This window comes from Sturnira hondurensis, unplaced genomic scaffold (genome assembly GCF_014824575.4).
Source record: "Sturnira hondurensis isolate 20B ecotype Veracruz unplaced genomic scaffold, ASM1482457v3 Scaffold0015509, whole genome shotgun sequence".
Lineage (NCBI taxonomy): Eukaryota > Metazoa > Chordata > Mammalia > Chiroptera > Phyllostomidae > Sturnira > Sturnira hondurensis.
In genome coordinates this window covers 2428603-2449592 of record NW_028088140.1, presented here as the reverse complement: position 1 = coordinate 2449592, position 20990 = coordinate 2428603, and the positions used below count along the sequence as shown (strand labels likewise).

General features: G+C 36.6%; 1 protein-coding gene across 3 annotated transcripts in view; it reads left to right on the top strand.

Moving 5' to 3' along the window:
• ATP2B1 (ATPase plasma membrane Ca2+ transporting 1) overlaps positions 1-20990 on the top strand; it is a 125175-nt gene that overhangs the window by 57617 nt on the left and 46568 nt on the right. For all 3 annotated transcript variants that reach the window (XM_037064649.1, XM_037064650.1, XM_037064651.1), the window contains exons 2-5: positions 1637-2076; positions 14608-14805; positions 18240-18494; positions 18585-18710. In XM_037064649.1, the coding sequence (XP_036920544.1) occupies positions 1869-2076; positions 14608-14805; positions 18240-18494; positions 18585-18710 (787 nt within the window). In that variant the 5' untranslated portion in view covers positions 1637-1868. The remainder of the gene's footprint in view (positions 1-1636; positions 2077-14607; positions 14806-18239; positions 18495-18584; positions 18711-20990) is intronic.

Genomic DNA, 20990 nt, shown 5'->3' with positions numbered 1-20990 from the left:
GCTCTCTAATTTGGGAATATGGTGAATCCATTGTTGCCATGTTAACTTTAAAGTGATTTTTTAAAAAATGTAGATGGAGAAAGTTAACTCATTTAAGTAGTATATAGTAAGAAAAGAACTTGAAAGTGTTTTGAAGAAAATTGAAGTAATGCGTCCATTCTTTCCTCAAATGCTTTATTGAATGTCTGCCATGTACCTGGCACAGTTCTAGGTTCTCAGGATGTAGTAATAGACAAACCCTGCCTTCAGAACTAAGACTGTAGATGGGAGAAGACTAACTGCCCTCCAGCAAAAAAAAAAAATCAGTAATAAACAAGGTAATTTAAGATAATACTGAGGGCCAGCAAAAAAGTGAAAATGGAATAACATTCAGTAAAGAGTGACTAGAGAATTGAGAATTTCTTCAGATACCTGGTCAAGGGAAGACCAGAGGTAGTGACATGTGACAAAAATCATGGTGGATGATAATTTTAGGAAACCAAAATATGGTGATGTCACAGAGTGCCAAGGAGAATTGAAGAAAAACATATTAGAGGGTTTGTTGTGCTTCTTGCCTTTTCAGAGGCTATTCTATATGAAATGTTTGGAGAGAGGTCTGTGTATTGAGAGAAACAGGGGTTTAGAGACATCCCAGCTCATCCATTTTAGGCATCTGTTTGTTAGCTGTGCAGAAGCTTTTCATCTTTGAGGCTTACTCTTCTTAAGAGTAATGAGTAGCCCTGGCCAGGTGGCTCAAGTGGTTGGAGTGTCATCCTGTATACTGGATGTTTATATTCAAATTCAGCTTATAAATGTTTCAAAAGAGTTAAGAACAGCAAGAAAGAGTTACCTGTGTTCTCTCAACAGTATTTTCTGATGGCAGGAATTACATGATGGAAAAAAGGATTGGTTTTAAGGTTCTGTTTATCCATCAGTTCTTAAGATACATATGCCCTTTTCAGGAAGTTGTTCAATATTTGTGTGCTTCCTCATTTGGCCTCCTAATGTATTGCTAGTTTTCTAGTAGAATAGTCCTTTAACTTCACTTGAAGCCTACTATATGTGTCCTCATCAATATGAAGTGTTTTGAGCCAGATGTGAATACCAGAGCAGTTTGCAGGTTCAATTCCCAGTCAGGGCACATACCTGTGTTTGATTCCGGGTGTTTACAGGAGGCACACAGCTGATGTTTCTCTTTCTCTCTCTCTCTCTCTCTCTCTCTCACTCTCTCTCTCTCTCTCTCTCTCTCTCTCTCAATTCAATAAAAACATAGCATTGGGTGAGGATTAAATACTAAAAAAAAGAGTAATGAGTAATAACACCTGGTGGGATTAAATCATGATGATTAAATGAGAATGAAATTAAAGCAACTAGCATAGTATTTGGAACATAAATACTTAATAGTAACTGATAATAATAATACTGAATGAACCATAAAATTCAGTCATGTGAAATGCAGGTTTATTTAGTCCTGTGATATACAGTCTTATTTAGAGGTTACAATTTGATCTTCTATCATGTATAGCGTTGTAAAGGAATGAGATTATAGTTATTTTTATTATTAAATGATGAGCTTTAATTAGCTTACCTGATGAGATTTGTTTACATGCATAGTACTCTAAGAGGGATTTTAGTAATTTATATTTTCTTCTTACAGATGTGTACATCTCATGATTGATATGAAGAAATTAGTCATGGGCCAAAGGTCAAAATACTTCTCTGGGGAATGCTGATGCTGCTTTACAAAGTCACACAATGAGTGTTTGATTTAAGAAAGATTTTCATATTTGAAAGATTTTCATATGTAAAAGATTTTCATCTTGGAAATACATCAAGTGAAAATTAGAATCTTTTGGGAAACATTTTCCTTCTAAAAAATTATACCTGTAATGGGCGACATGGCAAACAACTCCGTTTCATATAGTGGAGTGAAAAACTCTTTGAAGGAGGCTAATCATGATGGAGACTTTGGAATTACGCTCGCAGAACTGCGGGCTCTCATGGAGCTCAGGTCTACAGATGCATTACGAAAAATACAGGAAAGCTATGGAGACGTCTATGGAATTTGCACCAGGTTGAAAACATCTCCCAATGAAGGTCAGTTTTATTACATTTGATTTTAGTGTTTTGTGTGGAGAGTACTGTGTACTTGCTTACATTGACCATGCTTATGTTGTCTTGACTGTTTGTACGATTATGCCATAATTTCAGTGACATTAAAGGTGAGTCAACTATTAGATTAGTGCAGTTAAAGTAAGATCAAGAAATAATGTTGCAAATTAGTTTATGTTTTTTTGGTTGACGGGAAGAAATATTTTGTACCATTATACATATTATTGCTGCTTGTTTACAAAGGCAAAATTGTCTTTCCCTTTGAGCTTGCAGTATGGAACCAGGCTTGGTAGCTCTCCAAGCATTCAGTGGAAATAAACCCTGCTCACTATTCTTCATTTTGCCAGGTGACTTAAAACAGTTGTCATTGCCAGTAGCTGGCTAAGTGGTTTTTAACCTAAACTTTAATAATCAGTTCATATGGTCAGTACTTAAGCAAATGGAGATTAGATGGCAGTTTCCGACCTGACAGTCATTTCCTTTGATTAAAAATAGTTTTCAGTCTTAGAATTCTGTTTAGCTTCCCTGTGTTCACAGAAGCGTTCTTGGTTTGTAGTAAGTTGATTTTTGAGAATCGAGAAAGGAACATTTGTTATAACTTCATTGCATTATGGTCTTTGAAATGGTTTGAGAATGGTGGTCTTTTCTACAGGATCGTGCTGAACATAATGTTAGGTGGTTTCAAATTGCAAAGGGGGGAGGACGTAAGGATGGAAATGGGTGATGACGGTTTATTTTAGTGAGGATGGGTAGTTTAGTCACACTGAAACTGTTAGTATGTATTGGAAAGCCAGTTCTAGAGAAATTACATGTAAGTGTTTTTCTGAACATTTTTTTTCTGAAACATCATATGCCATGCTACTGCTTATAGGGGGAAAAAGTTTAAATTATGGCAGAAATTTATTTCCAAAATTATTTAAAAATTTTAAATAACATTGAAATTATTTTTTGAATCTATTTTTTAAATGTAGCATCTTAAGGTAGCTAAGATCCCTGTGAATGTTAATTTAAGCTCAGGGTATCAGGAACAGACCCATGGCTATTAACAGTTAGTAATTTGACAAAATTTGAACTTCATTATGCAGACCCACTTTGAAATGTTAGCTAACTTTAGATCACCTTGAAGATTTGCATATTAAAACCTGGTTCTCATTCTTTAACTCAACCTTATGTACTTATTGTATTTAAAACCTGATTCTTGGATGTCTCATGATCACCAAATTGATAGGAGACATTAACATTAAAAAGCCTTTGATATAACAGCATATGGTTTGTTCATAAAAAGGATACTGAACTTCAGTTTCAAATGCATACATAACTGCACTTTCCCCAAACATAGCTTTGTGATCTTCTGTTAACTAAAAGTTCTGTCTTCTAATAACTAACCGCTCCTCCACAATGTGTTCTTCTTTTTATAGACATAATTTTCATTAGTTTGCACTGGAGACTTTTTTGTACTATTATTTTGGGCAGTACTCCTTACATCAATTTTGATTTAATAGTGAAGTTTATTAAGTTAAATGAAAATTTTGCATTCTAGTAATTTTTTCAATTAGGGGAGGGGATGGTTTATATACCCCTTTGACAACATGATAAAAGCTCTGATTAATCTCCAGAAATTGTCACTAACTCTCACTTAATTTTCTGTGCATTGTTGCTGCTTATGCTACTAAATAAACCTGTGCAAATACGTTCTCTCTAGTTCTGAGAAAATTCGTGTTCATCTTCCTAGTAGTGTGAATTTAATTTTCTGTTAACATTTGTGCAAACTCTTGTTTTCACTGTTTATACATAGTTTGTCACTTTGAATTACTTTTTTAGATAATTTGATAAGGTCCATTTTAAGCATTTTGTTTGTATTTACAGTTGAGAATAAATAAGCAGCCAGACAAAAGTGTTATTCCCAAAGAAATATTTTTAGTTTAATTTAGAAATATCTCACTCAGCTAATGAGCATTTTATCACTGATCAACTAGGCAAATGATAATAAATGAATTGTCATCAAGGATAATCTGCTGGGAGTTTATCTACCGCCCCCTCCCCTCCCACAAGTGTTCTAGACACCAAGTACTTTTCTGTTAGTACAACCTGCTTATAGTCAGGTAAAGTAAGATTAAAATGATTCTCCAAGGTACATGAATTTTAGTTAGGCAAAACTGAAGTTCGTGTTTTCCTTTAGTTCTTCTATTATTTTGTTTCTTGATATATTATTTTATTAGATTGAGGTTGTTAATTGTCATATATTTTATAAACCCCCTAAAAAAGATTTAGTGTTGGCAGTTTAATTGTAATATGATTAGAATGTATAATTAAATTACATCCTAATTTCAGGGATATTAATAAAGTGTAAGAATATGTGCATTTTGAATTGCTGGGGTATTGTATTCAACAGGTATCTGTTATGTCGCAGGTACTTTTTCTAGGCTTTGAGCATACATTCATTAATAACATAAATTCCTGTCTTAGTTTTGCATGGGGGAAACAAATTCACAAGACAGCTAACTGAAATGTGTAGTGTGTTGGTGATATGTACTTTAGAGAAAAGTGAGTAGAGAAGGAAAATTAGAAACAATTGGGGTTGTCAATAAGAGATTGCTGTGATGTCTGGAGGAACAACTTAAGACACTTCTTAAAAGCAACAACAAAAATGATAGATAACACGTAACACTGATAGATAACACATAACGCTTTTTGGTGGTTAGCACTTAACAAGCATTAATGATTTTCTCCTCACAACAATCTTACCCTATTTTACAAAGAACCCACAACACAAAAAGGTTATGGGACTTTACCTAAAGTCTCATACTTCTTAAGCCCAGAGCAGAGATTCATACCTTGGTATTCTGGCTACAGAGAACATACTTTTAACCACTATATTGTACTTCCTGTTATAAAAATTCAGCTTATAAATGTTTCAAAAGAGTTAAGAATAGCAAGAAAGAGTTACCTGTGTTCTCTCAACAGTATTTTCTGATGGCAGGAATTACATGATGGAAAAAAGGATTGGTTTTAAGGTTCTGTTTATCCATCAGTTCTTAAGATACATATGCCCTTTTCAGGAAGTTGTTCAATATTTGTGTGCTTCCTCATTTGACCTCCTAATGTATTGCTAGTTTTCTAGTAGAATAGTCCTTTAACTTTACTTGAAGCCTACTATATGTGTCCTCATCAATATGAAGTGTTTTGAGCCAGATGTGATTATCAAATTAAAAACTTCCCAGTGATTCTGATTAACCATCTTTACTTTTAAAAGACTTAGAACTATAAATTTCAGCATTGACTGGAATTGAAACTTGTAACTTCATATTTTTAGCTTTTTCTTTTAGAGCAAACACCTATGAAGGGAAGACACCAAAAAAACCCAAAATTATCATCTGGAGAGCAGGCCCCTTGTAGTTCGGGTTTCCCCGACTAAGTGAGTGTTCAAGGAGCCCATCTGTATTAGTGTGCCAGCTGACATTGTTAGTGAGGGGCTACATTCAGCTTCACTACATTTTTTTGAAGACTCAACATGTTTGCTCATTTCACGATGGGTGATTTATAAGTGCACCTACCCACACCATGCTGAGTTTTCAGGAGTTTTTGACCAAAAACGGTAGTCCCCCCCCCCCGTCCCACCCTCCCTGCATACACATTCTCACCCCAAGTAACTTTTTTCATCCAGGGAAGGAAAAAAAAAAAGTCCTGAAAGGGTTACCAATGTGGAAGAAGTAAAACAAACAAACAAAATGGCAGGAGCAGTAAAAGACATCAAAATCGAGTTCAAAAACTGTTTTGAGCAGTGGAAAAAATGTTTCAATGGGTATATTCCATCAAATGGAGAGTACTTTGAAAGTGACTAAAGTTTAAACATGTAACAATAAATACACCATTTTTTATAAAATAAATTTCAGGTTTTTGGGGTGGCCCTTCCTTATATCTAGTCCTCAGAAACCAAGAATATACTTTTATTTCAAATATTATCTGCTTATAACATCATAATTGCATGAAATTTCATTACAGTTTTTTGTGCATCTTTATTGTTTTCCTACATTATTTCCTTATTTCTATTCTGAATCATTTTTCTTGATCCTTTTATTTGTACACTAGCTTTTGATATCTTTTCCATTTTAATGTATTCCTACGTTATCCATAGTATATTTTATATTGAAAGATTGACTCTCTAATGATAAGATTTCCAGAAGGCAGATCTCTAGCCCTGGTGTCATTTTTATCATTCAGTTGTACTATATTAAACAGAGGGTAGAATTAAGGCATGAAAATTAAAGACAGGTACTGAGTGGTATTCTGTATGGGGCATTGGCTTCATGGACTTGTAAATGGTGAGAAAGCAAATGAGACACTAAGTTGTTTAAGTGGTGGTTGCTAAAATTAGGTAGAAGAGAAAAATCAAAGGAAATAAAAGGAAACAGTGGTAGAAAGAAATAAAAGATATGTGGTGGGAATCAGAGTAGAGTCAGCAGCAATTGTCCATTAGTAATGGTGTGTTTGACCTTGTCTTCATGGTATAATAAAGGAAGCTGATGTCCACCCTTGAAAATCTATTTTAACTCTCTGAAAATCAACCCTTTGTCCAGAGTAAGTCATTATTAACTTACTGACTACTGCAAGAACGCACAGGTGCCCTAGTGTATGTACAGGGTTATACAGGTTGGCACAGCCCTTTCAGGCATTCAGCAAGGATTTTCTGGGCTCGAGTGTGTCAGTCATGTATGCTTCACAGAGCTACAAACAAGGGTTTTATATTAATGATTATGTATGACCTTGTCCTAGAAATGTATTGCTGCTGTAATAGAAACAGAGAATTACACATTTAATGCCTGCTCAGGTCACTAGATTTTATTGTGTTTTAGTTTCTTGAAGATGATTGTAACACTGAGTATTCCTCTAACTTTGCCGCATACATATTATTTTATGAAGTTGTATTTGATAGATCCCGAAGCAGCATAGTTTTAGAGTTTCTTTAAGTTCACTTTTCTGGGTATAATGGACCTATTTCCTTCTCACAATGTTCTGTTCCCAGCTTTCATAACATTATATACTCTTAGGGTTGGTTTTCTTTCTATATGGCCAAGTCCCATCAGCTCCTATGCTTTTCTTTAGCTTTTGTCAAGCTTCAGGTTCTGTTCATCTATACACACTTCTCTTCATTCACACACGCTCACCAGGTGATGCCATTCACTCCTAGCACACATTATCTAGATGCTGGTAATCCCTACACCTGTAGCTACTGTCTCAGTATTTATGCCGAGCTTTGAGGCTGAAAGCCCAGTGCTTTTTTAGACATCTTTATTTTCTCAAACTTTCATTTCGGAAAGCATACTTTTCTTTTTCCCCTTCCCAATGAACTGTTACCCACCTTGTGAGTAACACCTTGTGGCCCCCTGACAGGAATCTTTCACCCTCTTCTGTTTACTTGGTCAACAAGACTTGAAAATTCTAACTCCTAACCTTGTCTTAAGTCAGGAGTGTCTGCTTCTCTACCTCCCATGACCCGGTCTGAGGCCACTGTGTTCTGTTGTGGTAATTCAGGGAACGGCGTACTAACTGGTGTTTTTTCTGTCTCCCCTCATGCTGCCTGTCACTTTCCTGCTTAAAGCTAGCGGTGGTTTCACGTTGCCCTCAGAACGACTTCTCAGTTAGGTTAACAAATCTCTGTGGGATCTGGCTTCTGCTTACCTCTCTAACCTTGCTTCTTTCCAACTCTGTTCCTCAGTGTTTGGGCATAGCAAAATTTTCAGTTCACTTAAACACTGTAGCGTCAAGGTCACTCTTATTTCTGGGCCTCTTACATAATATACTAATCTCTTCACTTAAAACGTTTTACCTCATCCTTCCTATGACTGTTTATCTCTTACCATTCTTAAGATCTCGTTAGATATCTTAGAATTCCCTCATCCCCCCCAGTCCCCTCTAATTCAGACTCCAGCTCCCCCCTGTGTACTCCCACCACATCCTCACCACTTCCATCCTAATACTTAACACACTGAGTTGCCATTAACTGACTACTTGTCACTCTGTCCTACCAAACTGAACTCTTTGAGGGCAAGTGTCAGAGAAAGGCATCCTGTCTGACCCATTTTCCTTTGTATGCTTTCATAGTTCGGGTTCCTGGTGGGTAGGCGTTTAGGAATGAACATGTAAGTTTGACTGTAGACGGTGACTCTGAAATTTACTGGGGTAGTGGCATCTCCTTGTGTTTTGGAATAGGGAATATGAATAGAGTATTTGTCTGTTTCCCAAGAAGAATACACATAAAAAGAAAATTTTACATGCTTTCTGTGTCTGCATGTTTTCCTGTGGCCCTCACTTAAAGAAGTCAGGGTGGCTGCTGCCACCACCACTGTCACAGCACATTCAGACACACACGTACACGTGCATACACACAAATAGGACATAATTTAAATACAGAATTTGATAAGACTATGTGCTGTGTATTAACCATGATTTGCAGTTCAGCCTACCTGTTTAGTACATGCCAATACTCTTCCTTTCTTCATTTCCTAAATTGAGACACAATTTTATTAGTCCACAGAAAATGTATTAGCTACATTTTCTTGTAAAACATTGATATAATTTGCTTTTGATTCCATAATATGCCCTTTTCAAATATATAACAATACTCTCAAGACATTATATATTTATAGAATAAATATAGGCTTTTTTAACTTCCCATAGTGGTGAATTTAGAACCCCAAAGTATATAATTCTGAGGCTCCTTGTGAAACTGCCTTGGCCATAAGGAGATCAGTGCAGTGCCTGCCCTTCGCCACTAGCACTACAATCTAGCACTGCAGCCAACTGAGCCAACGGGACTAGGCAGGAGATTTCTAGTTACATTTATTCATAAGTTGTCCTTAATGATGATTTTATATCATGTCTACTATATTTTTATAACTCAGACCATAGTCTCACTACCAGTTCCACCAACATAGCTGTATCTCTCCCTAAGAACTCTGCTTTTTCTCTCCTCGTAGTGGAAGCCTCTTCCTGTATCTGTAATAGACTAACATGCCCTGGATCCTGTTTTCTCTTGCCTCTTTAAAGGCTTTACTCCAGCATTAGTTTGTGTTTCCTGCATCATCGATATCTCTACTTAATCGTTTCCCTGGGTATGTATCACTCATATTTAAAAATCAAAATGGGTCTATTTACTTATTATAATTCACCTTTACTGTTTTATTTCCCTGTTGCATCATACTCCTGGAAAACTCATTATTTCCACTTACTCATTCCCATTCTCTGTTCAGTTCTTTCTTATCAGACTTTCTTTACATACCACTGAGCTTGGAAGATTTCTTATCAAGGTCACTTGCCTCCATTAGTGAAAGCCAGTTGTCCATTCTCTGTCTTCGTCTCACTCAACCTTTGTAACACCGTTGACATAGTCAGCCATATTATCTACTGAGAGTTTTTTAAAAACCTTCTTTCTATACTCCCCTAGTATTGCATGAACCTATTTAGGCATCGTTATACCTTCCCTAACCTTCCATTTCTTCTTTTTGCTTTTTGCTTCTCTTTCCCTGTCAAATGTTGGATTGTTCCAAGGCTCTTGCCTCAGTCTTGCTCTGTTTGTATCTACTTAGTAGCTTTCCTGAACTCTTATTGGGCACATGACTCCAGAGTCATCTGTATATTGATGACTCTGGCTCACATCTCTTTCTGAGTTTGGAATATGGATAGCCAGCTATCGACTAGACAGCTTTGCTTCTCTGTTTAATGGGCATCTCATGTGTAAACTTCTAGAAGAGACCCATTAATGTCTGCCTCCCTTTTTCCACCCAATTCTGCAATTCCCAAAGCCTACTCTTTCTTGGTAAATGTCTCTACCATCTATCCACTGAAGTGCATGGACCAAAAAAATCTAGATTGCATTCTTTATTCTTCTCTTTCTTTCATTCACACCCTGTGCTTCAGCAAGTTTTGTCTGATCTCTTTGCAAGGTAGCTGGCAGATCCTCGTCACTCAGCCTCTACAGCTAAATCACAGATGCAGGCCACCACCATCTTTTACTTTGTACTGCAGCAGCCTCCCAACTGGTCTTTCTCCTCCACTCTTGCCCTCTTCAAACAACTGTTTACCTCAGGTAAATGAGATTCTTGGTGTTCTGGCCAAGATGGAGGCGGAGAGACCCTTCACTTCCTCCCACAACCAAAAGGAAGACAACAACTAATCTGAAATCAATAAAAAAACAAAAGCGCCAGAAAATCAAACTGCATGGAACTCCAACCAAGGAATTAAAAAAATCAACCAGAACAAGCAGACCAGTAAGGCGCGGTAAGGTGGCAGACCGGCCGACAGACTTAGAAAAATCAGGGTGACCCATGGACTTTGCGGGTGGAGCTGGCTGCCCAGCTCTGTACGCTGTGCTGAAAGGGCTGACTTAAGGGGACTAAAAGGTGGCTGTGGGCTATGACTGGGGTTGCCGCGGTAGGAAAAGCTCCCAGTGTCACAAGAGAGTCTGAGAATCTGTTGAAAAGTGCACTACAGAGAAGATGGTGAGCCACACTCCTCCCTCTCTGGCCCCTCCCACACAGGCAGTGCAGCAAAGAGGGTTGCCCTGCCTGGGTGAATACCTATGGGCCCCGCCCCCTTACCACCTGTCAGCTGCCCAAGACAAAGAAATGTGGCCCAAATGAAAGGACAGAGTAGAGCCTCAGAAAGAGAACTAAGCGAGGAGATCGCCAACCTATCTGATGGAGAATTGAAAGCCCTGGTAATCAAAATGCTCACAGATCTGATTGAGCTTAGTTGAAAAATGAAAAATACAAATGAAGGATACCCAAAGTGAAATAAAGCAGAATGTTCAGGGAACCAGCAGTGGCAGGAAGGAAACTAGGACTCAAAGCAACGATTTGGAACAAAAGGAAAAAATAAACATCCATCCAGATCAAAATGAAGAAACAAAAATTTGAAAAAGTGAAGAGACTCTTAGAGACCTCTGTGACAATCTGAAATGTTCCAATATCCAAATTGTAGGGTGCCATAAGGAGAAGAAAAACAGCAAGAAATTGAAAACTTATTTGAACAAATAATAAAGGAAAACTTCCCCAGTCTCGTGAAGGAAACAGACTTCCAGGAAGTCCCAAGGAAGTTGGACCCAAAGAAGAACACACCAAGGCACATCATCATTAGGTTACCCAAGATTAAAGACAAGAAGAGAATCTTAAAAGCTGCAAGAGAAAAGTAAAGAGTTACCTACAGAGGAGTTCCCATTAGACTATCAGCTGATTTCTCAAATGAAACCTTGCAGGCAATCAGGGACTGGAAAGAAGTATTTGAAGTCATGAAAGCAATGATTTCTCTATCCAGCAAAGCTTTCATTTAGAATGGAAGAGAGGTAAAGTGCTTCCCAGATAGGGTCAAGTTAAAGGAGTTCATCATCACCAAGCCCTTATTATATGAAATGTTAAAGGGACTTAGAAAAGATAAAAATATGAACAGTAAAATGACAACAAACTCACAACTATGAACAATTGAACCTAAAAGAAATGAAAAACAGTGGAAACAAAAACTAAGCAAACACCCAGAACAGGAACAGAATCAGAGAAATGGACATCACATGGAGGGATTTCAGAGAGGAGGGAGAAATCCTCCTCTCTGAAGAAGGGAAGAAGACGCATGGTTAGTAGGCATAAGGTAGACAGGGAGAGAGAAAAAATGGTATGGGAAACAGAGAACTCAAAGAACTTATATGTACAACTCTTAGACATGGACTAAGGGGGCACAGTGCTGGAGGATTGGAGGGCCAGGGCAGAGGGGGAATAGAGGGGCAAAATTGGGAAAACTGTAACAGCATAATCAATAAATATTTTAAGAAAAGATAAAAATAAGTTACTATAAAGAATCAATCCAGAGAGGGACTTCCAGGAAAAAAAAATTCTTGTGATTTTCATTGTACTTAGAACAAATGCCAGTCCTCTCCATATTATTTTAATTGTCTTTGTCTCCCTCTAATATAATATAATATATGGTATGGTATAATATAATATTATAATCTTGGTGAATGTAGGACTTGTGTTGTTTGTACTGACTCTTCAGCATGTGGAACAGTCCTTGGAAATAGCAGATTTTCAATAAATATCTTTTGGGGAGCAGGTGATTGTTACGGGAGACTTAACTTCATTATATTTATGTTATGTAAGCTTATTATTTTATATTAATAGAAATTAATTGCCCCAAATGGAGTTAAAACCTGTAGGGTTCATTTTGTAACTTGTCTTCCCTTCTTCTTAACTCAGTAACTATAACCATCATTGATAATTTACATACGCTCACCTTTTCCTTTGGTCCTTCCAAACAGTCTTATTAGTTGTATCAATGAATAATTAATGCTCTCCCTCAACCCTCAAAGAGTTTAAGTGACTTATGCAGGATTTCAGTAGGTGAACTGGAACTTGGTCTTCTAATTTCTCAACCAGAAAACTTTATTGGTATCGTGATGTAGGCATGTGCTTGTATGTGTGGTGGTATTATGGAAGAATTATAATAACCCATAGGACCAAATGATTTTTTCATTCCCCAATTTTTCCATGATACGTGTATAAGCTATCTTTAGCTCTGTTGCTGTTCTTTTCAGCATTAACATAAAATATTGGCCCCTGTTATAATCCATATGAGTTTTGATTAATTATTTTTACATTTACAGTGGTGATTACCTGGTGTTCTATGTGTAATTAATGGTGAGTTCTATTAAGTGTGAACTAAACTGATAGAACACTCCAATAGCTTCAAACAGATTTTTAGAAAATATTGAAGACTGATGGGAGGAGAAATAGTCTTTTATTTTTCCTTGGAAGGGCATTAAAATATAAGGCAAACTTACCCACTATCTAGTAATCATCCTTTCATAAAAGAAAGGACATTTAATTTGAAAAGCAGCAAGGACATAATTTCAGAATAGCATCTCAAAGTATAGTTCTTTAAAGCGAGTAACTTGTGGGAAACCTCACTGCATTGATTTTCCTGTTCTCCTGTTAAACTAGGGACCAGTATTAACTGTTTGCAGCCAGGTGTGATTGAGCTGCATTGCTCTGGTCTGAAGAAACAATGTGGATTCTGAATTATAACCTGCAAGTTTCTGCTCTGGAAATGCCTTTCCCCCAATAACAATTGCTACTATCTTTCACAGCCTTTCTTTCCATTGGCTCTTAAAGCCTAGAGCTCTGTGGAAGCTTTCAGCTTGATAACGTTTGTCATCAGAAATGTGTTATCTTTTTGAACCTGCCCAGTATGGACCAACTTTGCTAGAGCTGCTAGTGAAAACATGCTCAGAATATTTTGGGGACCTTTAACAAAGTAAAGAAATACTTTAAATATATTTATTTCTCATTTTATATTCTAACAGTGTACTTTCTTTGTTCTCCCTTACCCTCCATCTCCCTCTGCATTGAAATTAATAGCGAAAACACTTACAGCCCAGAGCCTTCCAATAATCTGTTTTCCTGTTTTCCTCCTTTGATGTGCTCTTAGAATGAGCTCTTGCAAAAAAGAAAAGGCATTGAAGTTAATTGGATTAATTATAAATACAAATTTGTGATGATAAATGAAAAGTTCTATCACCCAGGTATCTCTGCCTCCTCAGACCCCACAGTAATGTACGTGCCCACCTGCTTTGCATAGCAAACTTGGATATATCTAGATCGGACAGGATCAACAGGTTAAATCAAAAGAGGGTTTGTTGAATAGGGTTAAGGAGGCAAAATTGATGTTCATCCAACTTTCTTGTAGCCTCTTCCCTCATAGCTTTCTAGTTCCACACCCTAGGCATAACATTATTTCCCTAATAGGGACAGTAGTTGCAGTCAGTCAATATTTCTTAAATTGAAAATAAATCCTAAAAGTAAAACTTGAAATAAAGATCATTCAGTTTCCTAGGTCTTCTTTCCTTCTTTCTTTCTTTCTTTACTTCTTTCTTTGGGGGGGGGGGCTTTTTTTGCAAAAAAAAAGATTTTTGCAAATCTTTTATCAATCCAAGCATAACAGGACATGTTGTTAGGAGAAGTGTTAGAGCTTGCAATAGGTAAACTTTACATTGTTCTTCGTTACATACAAGTGAAATCAAGGGTATTCATTGATTAAGTTAACCTAGATGCAATAAGTAAAACGAAATAAATATTTTTATAAAGCTCCCCATTTTTTGGAGGGGAAACATCATAGTAAAGGTCATGGAAATGTTTAATTCTAATATAAAAATGATCAAAGTGTCATATCAGCTCTGGTCTCTAGCAGTCTACAGGGTAGAATAAGAAAGTATGATAAAAAATAAACAGTTTAGAAAAATGAAAATTCTTAATCTAATTTTGAGTTATCTACTTAAAATGTTATTTTAAAGACTGCTGCACGTTTGTGGTGATTTAAATTCTGAACATGACTAATGCACAAAAATAAATTGTTTTGATAGGGTCTTATGAATTGGAATCTAAAGTGTAAAGAATGAATGTGTTTTTAATAAAATATATATTTTCATTTGTAAGTAGTAAAGCCATTCACTGAAATTTTCTTTCTTTTTATTAGGTTTAAGTGGAAACCCTGCAGATATAGAAAGAAGAGAAGCAGTGTTTGGAAAGAATTTTATACCTCCTAAAAAGCCAAAAACCTTTATTCAGTTAGTATGGGAAGCATTACAAGATGTCACTTTAATTATATTAGAAATTGCAGCCATAGTATCATTGGGCCTTTCTTTTTATCAGCCTCCAGAAGGGGATAATGCACGTAAGTAAATTGGGGAGGAAAAAAGACAGACATTTATGTGTTCTGCTTAATTCAGCTCATCAGCTTGCCTAATACATGCTAATAATAGCAGACCAGCATTTATTGACTCTGCTATGTGCAAGACACCATTCCAGTAATGCCTCCAGTAGCCCTTTAGATGTATTACCTCACACCATTTTCACAGTAACCCTGTGATATGTGTTGTGTCACCTCCATTTTACAGTGAGACATAGAGGTTATAACCTGCCCATACATGTATACTGTGTGTCTGGCAAGGAGCTAAGCCATATGTATGATGTGGTCTCTGCTGTCACTGTTTTTAGGTTTTTTAAAACACTATTGTGAAATAATTTTTCATCTTTTGGAAAATCATTATGAAAGTAATATTCTCTTTCCCTATTATTTTGCAGTTCTTAAAATGTGTTGATATGTACACAATTTGGTAATTTCCTTGCTATTGTAGAAATGCTTATACAACATAAGTATTCTGACCAGTGGAAAACTCATGTTACAGAATCATAAATCTGCTTTAACTTATAGTTGTAAAAGGTTTAGTTTTTCTCCCACTTTTCCATGGCCTTCATTTCTCTTTTAAATTTCTTCTTCCCCTTTTAAAAAAAGGTATTTAAAATGTGTGTTTCAGACAGTACGTCCTGTAACTGCTAGGAAATCTAGCTTGGGTTTTGGTCAGTATATTTAAGTAGCTATAAAGTTAAACCAGTAGTATTTTATGTATCAGAAGAGTGGTTCACCAAAACATTTTTGTCTTTGAAAGCTTCATCCTTATTTCTTTCAAGTTATGAAGACCTGAATAGATACTTACTAACTCTGAAAGTTGGCTTAGGTAATCGTCTAAAGTAATCCCTTCAAAGGTATACTTAGAGCTCATGTGAAAACTTCTTTTCCCTCTAAAGTAAGGTGGTCACAGAACCAGCCAGTTTATTTGTGATCAGTGTAGATCAGGGTTTCTCAGCAGCAACACTGTTGACATTTTGCACTGAAACAGTCTTTGCTGTCTTGTTCACTACACCACCTCCCAAGGTGGTGCAGTCAAAAAGGTGTCCAGGCATTGCCCAGGGTCCCAGAGGGTCACAACTGCCTATGGTTAAGAATAACTGATATAGCTAAGAAAGGATTTAGGCAATGTTCTTGTCAGTATTAACCCAAATTACATTTAAAGCATTTTCAGTTTAAAAATTTTTGTTTATTTTTATTAAATAATACAAGAAAATAATATATATATTGTTATAAGAGTATAAGGGGGGAATGACATTTCATAGGAATTGCTCATTGAAAATCCTGCTTCTTAGAGATGACTACCATACCAGTTTGATATATATCCTCCCATATTTTGGAAGTGTTTTTGTAAAAATGTATCTGTGTGTTCTCGTGTATATATGCATGAGTGGGGGTAGGTGTGGAGATGTGTAAAATGTCTTTTTTTATCTGAAAAGGGTCACACCATGTTTAGCAACATATTGCTAAAATCATTAGTGTTTAGTTTACCGAGCTGTAATTATAGAACACTGGGAACTGGTATTCTAGAATTCAGTGAGTTAGCAGATTAAAAACCTTTTACTTTTAACCTTTACCCCCTCATTACTATAAGAAAACTAAAGGAAAATATTTTCAATAGGAGTAGATTTTGTTACTAATAAGGTCAGGACAAATTTTATGGAATTGGAATTCGTAGATTGTAGTGACAGGCCCATTCCCAAATTTACTTAAGGAGATACTAATACTCTGTCCAACTGGGAAGATAATCTAGAGTTGTCAGTGTCATCAGGCTCTTTTAAGAGACTCAGAATCCACCTGCTCCTGCATTCATTGTATCATATTAGCACATGTAATGCAGTCTTTGGAAAATTTTATTACAGATTCATGAAATAGGCAAATTTTTATGAATGTTTACATCATTATTTCTATTTCATCCCCAATTGATCTTACTCTGGCCTCTGTCTTCTCTCCTTCATCTGTGCTTTATAACTCTCCCAGATTAATCTTTATTCAGCAGCCTTGCACCTCAATTCTCTCTTCAGTTCATGCCCACTATTCTGTAATACACTTCAGTTATTTCTAGTGTCATTCATTTACTCATTCTTTTCTTCTGAATCATCCTTTTCTTGCTTTGCCTGACCTAAGTGAACCATTGACTTTTCAGAGATTTCAGCTCAACCCTCAACCAGAAAGATCTTTATGTAGGAATGCAGAAGAACATATGCCTACATATGAATTTATAAATAATCAAAGTAAGCTTTTAAGAAACAATATGTACCTTTGCTACCTCTATATCCTTTCTATTATTTGTTTCATTTTTCAAAATGCTGGTCATGACCCACTGAATTGATTTTAGACTCACACAGATAAATTACATCGCAAAGTCCAAAAGCACTGTTCCATTATTTCCTCACCATTGATTGAATCTAGAGTTTTGAGTTTTTGCCTTTTTTTCATCCTCCTCTATGTTTTTTCAAATCTTTTCTGCCGTAGAGCCTCCATACTGACTTAGAGACATAGAGTCTGTCCCTGGTATACTGTTCCATTAGAGCTGTATGGTTAGTTACTGTTTATTATTCAGCTTCTAGCCCAAATGTCATTGACACTTCAGAGGGCCTTCTCTGTTCACCCAACTATTCTTATACCTCTTTCTTTTGTAAGCATGCCATCATGCTTTATATTCTTCATGGCATTTATGATACCTGATTTTTCATTGTTCATGTTTTATTATCTGAATTCTTTATACTTCATCTGCACCCACCAATCTGAAGATAGGTTCTTTGAGGAGAGGGAGCTTGCACATCTTATTCACTGCTGTTTCCCTAGCTCCTGAGCTGGTGTCTGATTTGTAGAGAAGGTGCTCAATTAGTTGAATTAATGAGTAACACTTTAGTTAACTTTTCATCTTATGAAAACTAACCTTTAATCATATTCCAGTAAAATTAACATAGTATGTAAGCATGATTCGTGGAAAGCACATACTTTTCATGGGTGTCTTGCTTACCATATGTAATTATTAATAGCATTAACCATTGATTGAGTGTGAAAGGATGTCTCAGCTCCTGTTCTTCTAACTTTACAAATGCCTTCTCGTTGAATGCTCATGACAACGCTCTAGGGTAGGTGGTGGTATCCTACTGTGTGACGTTTGAAGAAACCAAGTGTCATAGATCAGTAACTTGCCTTCGGATCAGGATTTCCTTTTCTCCAGTCCTAGAGTGCCTCCTCTCCTGAGGTTGAGAATCTTCAGTGTCAGGGAACTTGAGATTGCATAGTAAGCATTTTTGTTATTGTGGCGTGCTTTGAGTTCAGTGAGGTGTTTAGAGCTGTAAGTGAAATGAACTAGGTGTATATAAAGATTGTAATTAACTTATTACATATCTGTTGTCAGCAATTCAGAATCCTTTTTGATGCACGTTTTCTTTCTTTCCAAATAGTTTGTGGAGAAGTTTCTGTTGGAGAAGAAGAAGGTGAAGGTGAAACTGGTTGGATTGAAGGAGCTGCAATCCTCTTGTCAGTAGTGTGTGTGGTATTAGTGACAGCTTTCAATGACTGGAGTAAGGAAAAACAGTTTAGAGGTTTGCAGAGTCGAATTGAACAAGAACAGAAGTTCACTGTCATCAGGGGTGGTCAGGTCATTCAGATACCTGTAGCTGACATCACTGTTGGGGATATTGCTCAAGTGAAGTATGGTAAGTCAAAAAGAGAACAGATCTGACACTAGATGTAAAATTTATTGTAACCTTGTTCACAGTTTAGCACATTATTGTTTTTTGTTTTAGGTGATCTTCTTCCTGCTGATGGCATACTTATTCAAGGCAATGACCTTAAAATTGATGAAAGCTCATTGACTGGTGAATCTGATCATGTTAAGAAGTCCTTAGATAAGGATCCCTTGCTCCTATCAGGTATGAATTTCTTTCATAACTTTTTTTTGCTCTCACAACTGTGTACCATTGTCAGCAAACATGGTTTCCTGGAAAGCTAATAATGTGAGGAGGATTCTGGATTTTATGCTGGTTTAATCTTTATAACCCTTAGTGATTTTTTTGGTGAGCTGTGAGATCTTTGAATCCAGAGCTGTTGTTTACAATGAGGAAACTAAGTTCAAAAAGACTCAAGAGATTTGAGAATCAGTGTTAGGCAATGTTAGTTTAACAATAAAACAAAATATAGATTAAATGATTTGTTAAATTATTTTTCTGTGTCACATTTATGGCCTATTGAAGTATAAAATTAAAGAATGATGTGTTTAAAGCAAATTAGTGGATTCTCTATGATGGTCTACCAAGGACAGGGTTTGGAGTTTTGTTTTGTTTTGTTTTAAGAACTCACAAGCCTTGACAACTGTGGCTCAGTTGGTTGGACATCATTCCTCAAAGTGAAAGGTCGCTGGATCAATTCCCTACAAAAGGCACATGCCTGGGTTGCTGTTTGATCTGGGGTTGGGGCATGTGCAGGATGCAGTCAGTGGACGTTTCTCGCTCAGATCAGTGTTTTTCTCTCTTTTTCCCCTCCCTTCTATCTAAAAATAAATAAAATCTTTAAAAAGAGAGAAAAGGAATTGATAAAACCTTTGACATTTTCATAACCCCATTGCTGCGTTAAATTACTGAAGACAGAGTCTAAAAACATAAACTGTTTCTGAACGATTATATGACTAATCAACAGCAGGTCCAGGAGTAGCACCACATCCACTAGACAGGATTAAATTTGCACATGGCTAAGACGTGTTCTAAGAATGGACAAGGGAAGGATTTGTGTGGGTGAGGGTACTCTGTCTGAAGGGGGAGGAAGTGGTTGTCTACTTGAACAGTTCTTACAGTAGCCTGACTATGATAGCTTGACCTAAGGTTAATTGGAAATGAAATGGAAGGGATGATAGGAACAATTATAAGCTGCCTTCTAAAATATATTAGACTGAATTATACTAGAGTGTGGAGGAAGCAAATTGTTGTCAATTTGCCTTCTATTATCATTTTCAGATGTTAATGAAATGCTAACATTCTATACATTATAAGGAGATTCCAGCTGATTTAACTATTCAATAATTAGACAGTCATAATTTTTCAGTTCTTCTCTGAATTTTATATTTCAATTGGTTGAACATGGTTTTACTGAAACCAAAGGCAAACCTGTGACAAGGGTGAGTTCAGTTAGAATCAAAACTTAGGGACACATACCTTAGTTTAACTGTTACCCTTTTAAGATTTGTAAGTATGTGCCAAAAAAGCATATTGCAGAACATCTCACCACTGAAAATCAGAGTAATTACATGTATGTACCTTTATAAACACCATTATAAATAGGGTAAAAGTTTCAATTGTAATATAGACGTAACATTTCTTTGAAAAAAATCTTGAGATTTGTGTTCTTTCAATATCCTACACCAATAAGAAAATGTGTACTCTGGGTTTTTCTTTAGATTGATGTGGTTTTGTGTAATTTATTCCAAACATGCAGAAATACTGTAGATAGATGAGGTTTGTCCAGAAAGTGTCTGGCCATGTTATATGAAACATAGAGACATTTGTTGAAGAAAATGCAAGAAACATTGTACATAGGACAGTGATGCCTCAGTCCCCTTCAAAGTAGGCACCTTGGGGCCTCACACAGTTCTCCCAATCGCCATCAGCTGCCCCATCATAGTTTCCTGAATCTCATTGACAGTCTGAAATCTCTTCTCTTTCAAAGATGATTTTAGTTTTGGGAAAAGCCAGAAGTTGCAAGGCACCAAATCTGGGCTGTAGGAGGGGATCTGAGCCACTTGGGTGATGTGATGTTTCCCCCAAAATACTGCACAAGACATGATGCGTAAGCACGTTGTCGTGGTGAAGCTGCCAGTCACCAGTTGCCCATTGCTGCAGCCTTGTGAATCATCTGAATAGTTTCCGCAGAGAAATGTTTCAGCTGAATGCAAAATGTGATGCAGATTCATTGCTCTACTCGCTCAGTTATTTTGAATGCAGTGGCCACACAGTACACATGCTCACTCAAGGGCATCTTCTGCCTCCACTGACTAGTACGTCATTGTTTGTCCATGAGCATTCCAGTCTACTCTTCTCAGCTGCCGGGTTACGTTGATGTTGCACAAAGTGTTCTCGTTATATAAAAATGGCTGTACTTTTTCAGGACAGACCCCATAGAAGAATAATGTATTTATATATATTGTATGTTTATTTTACTTG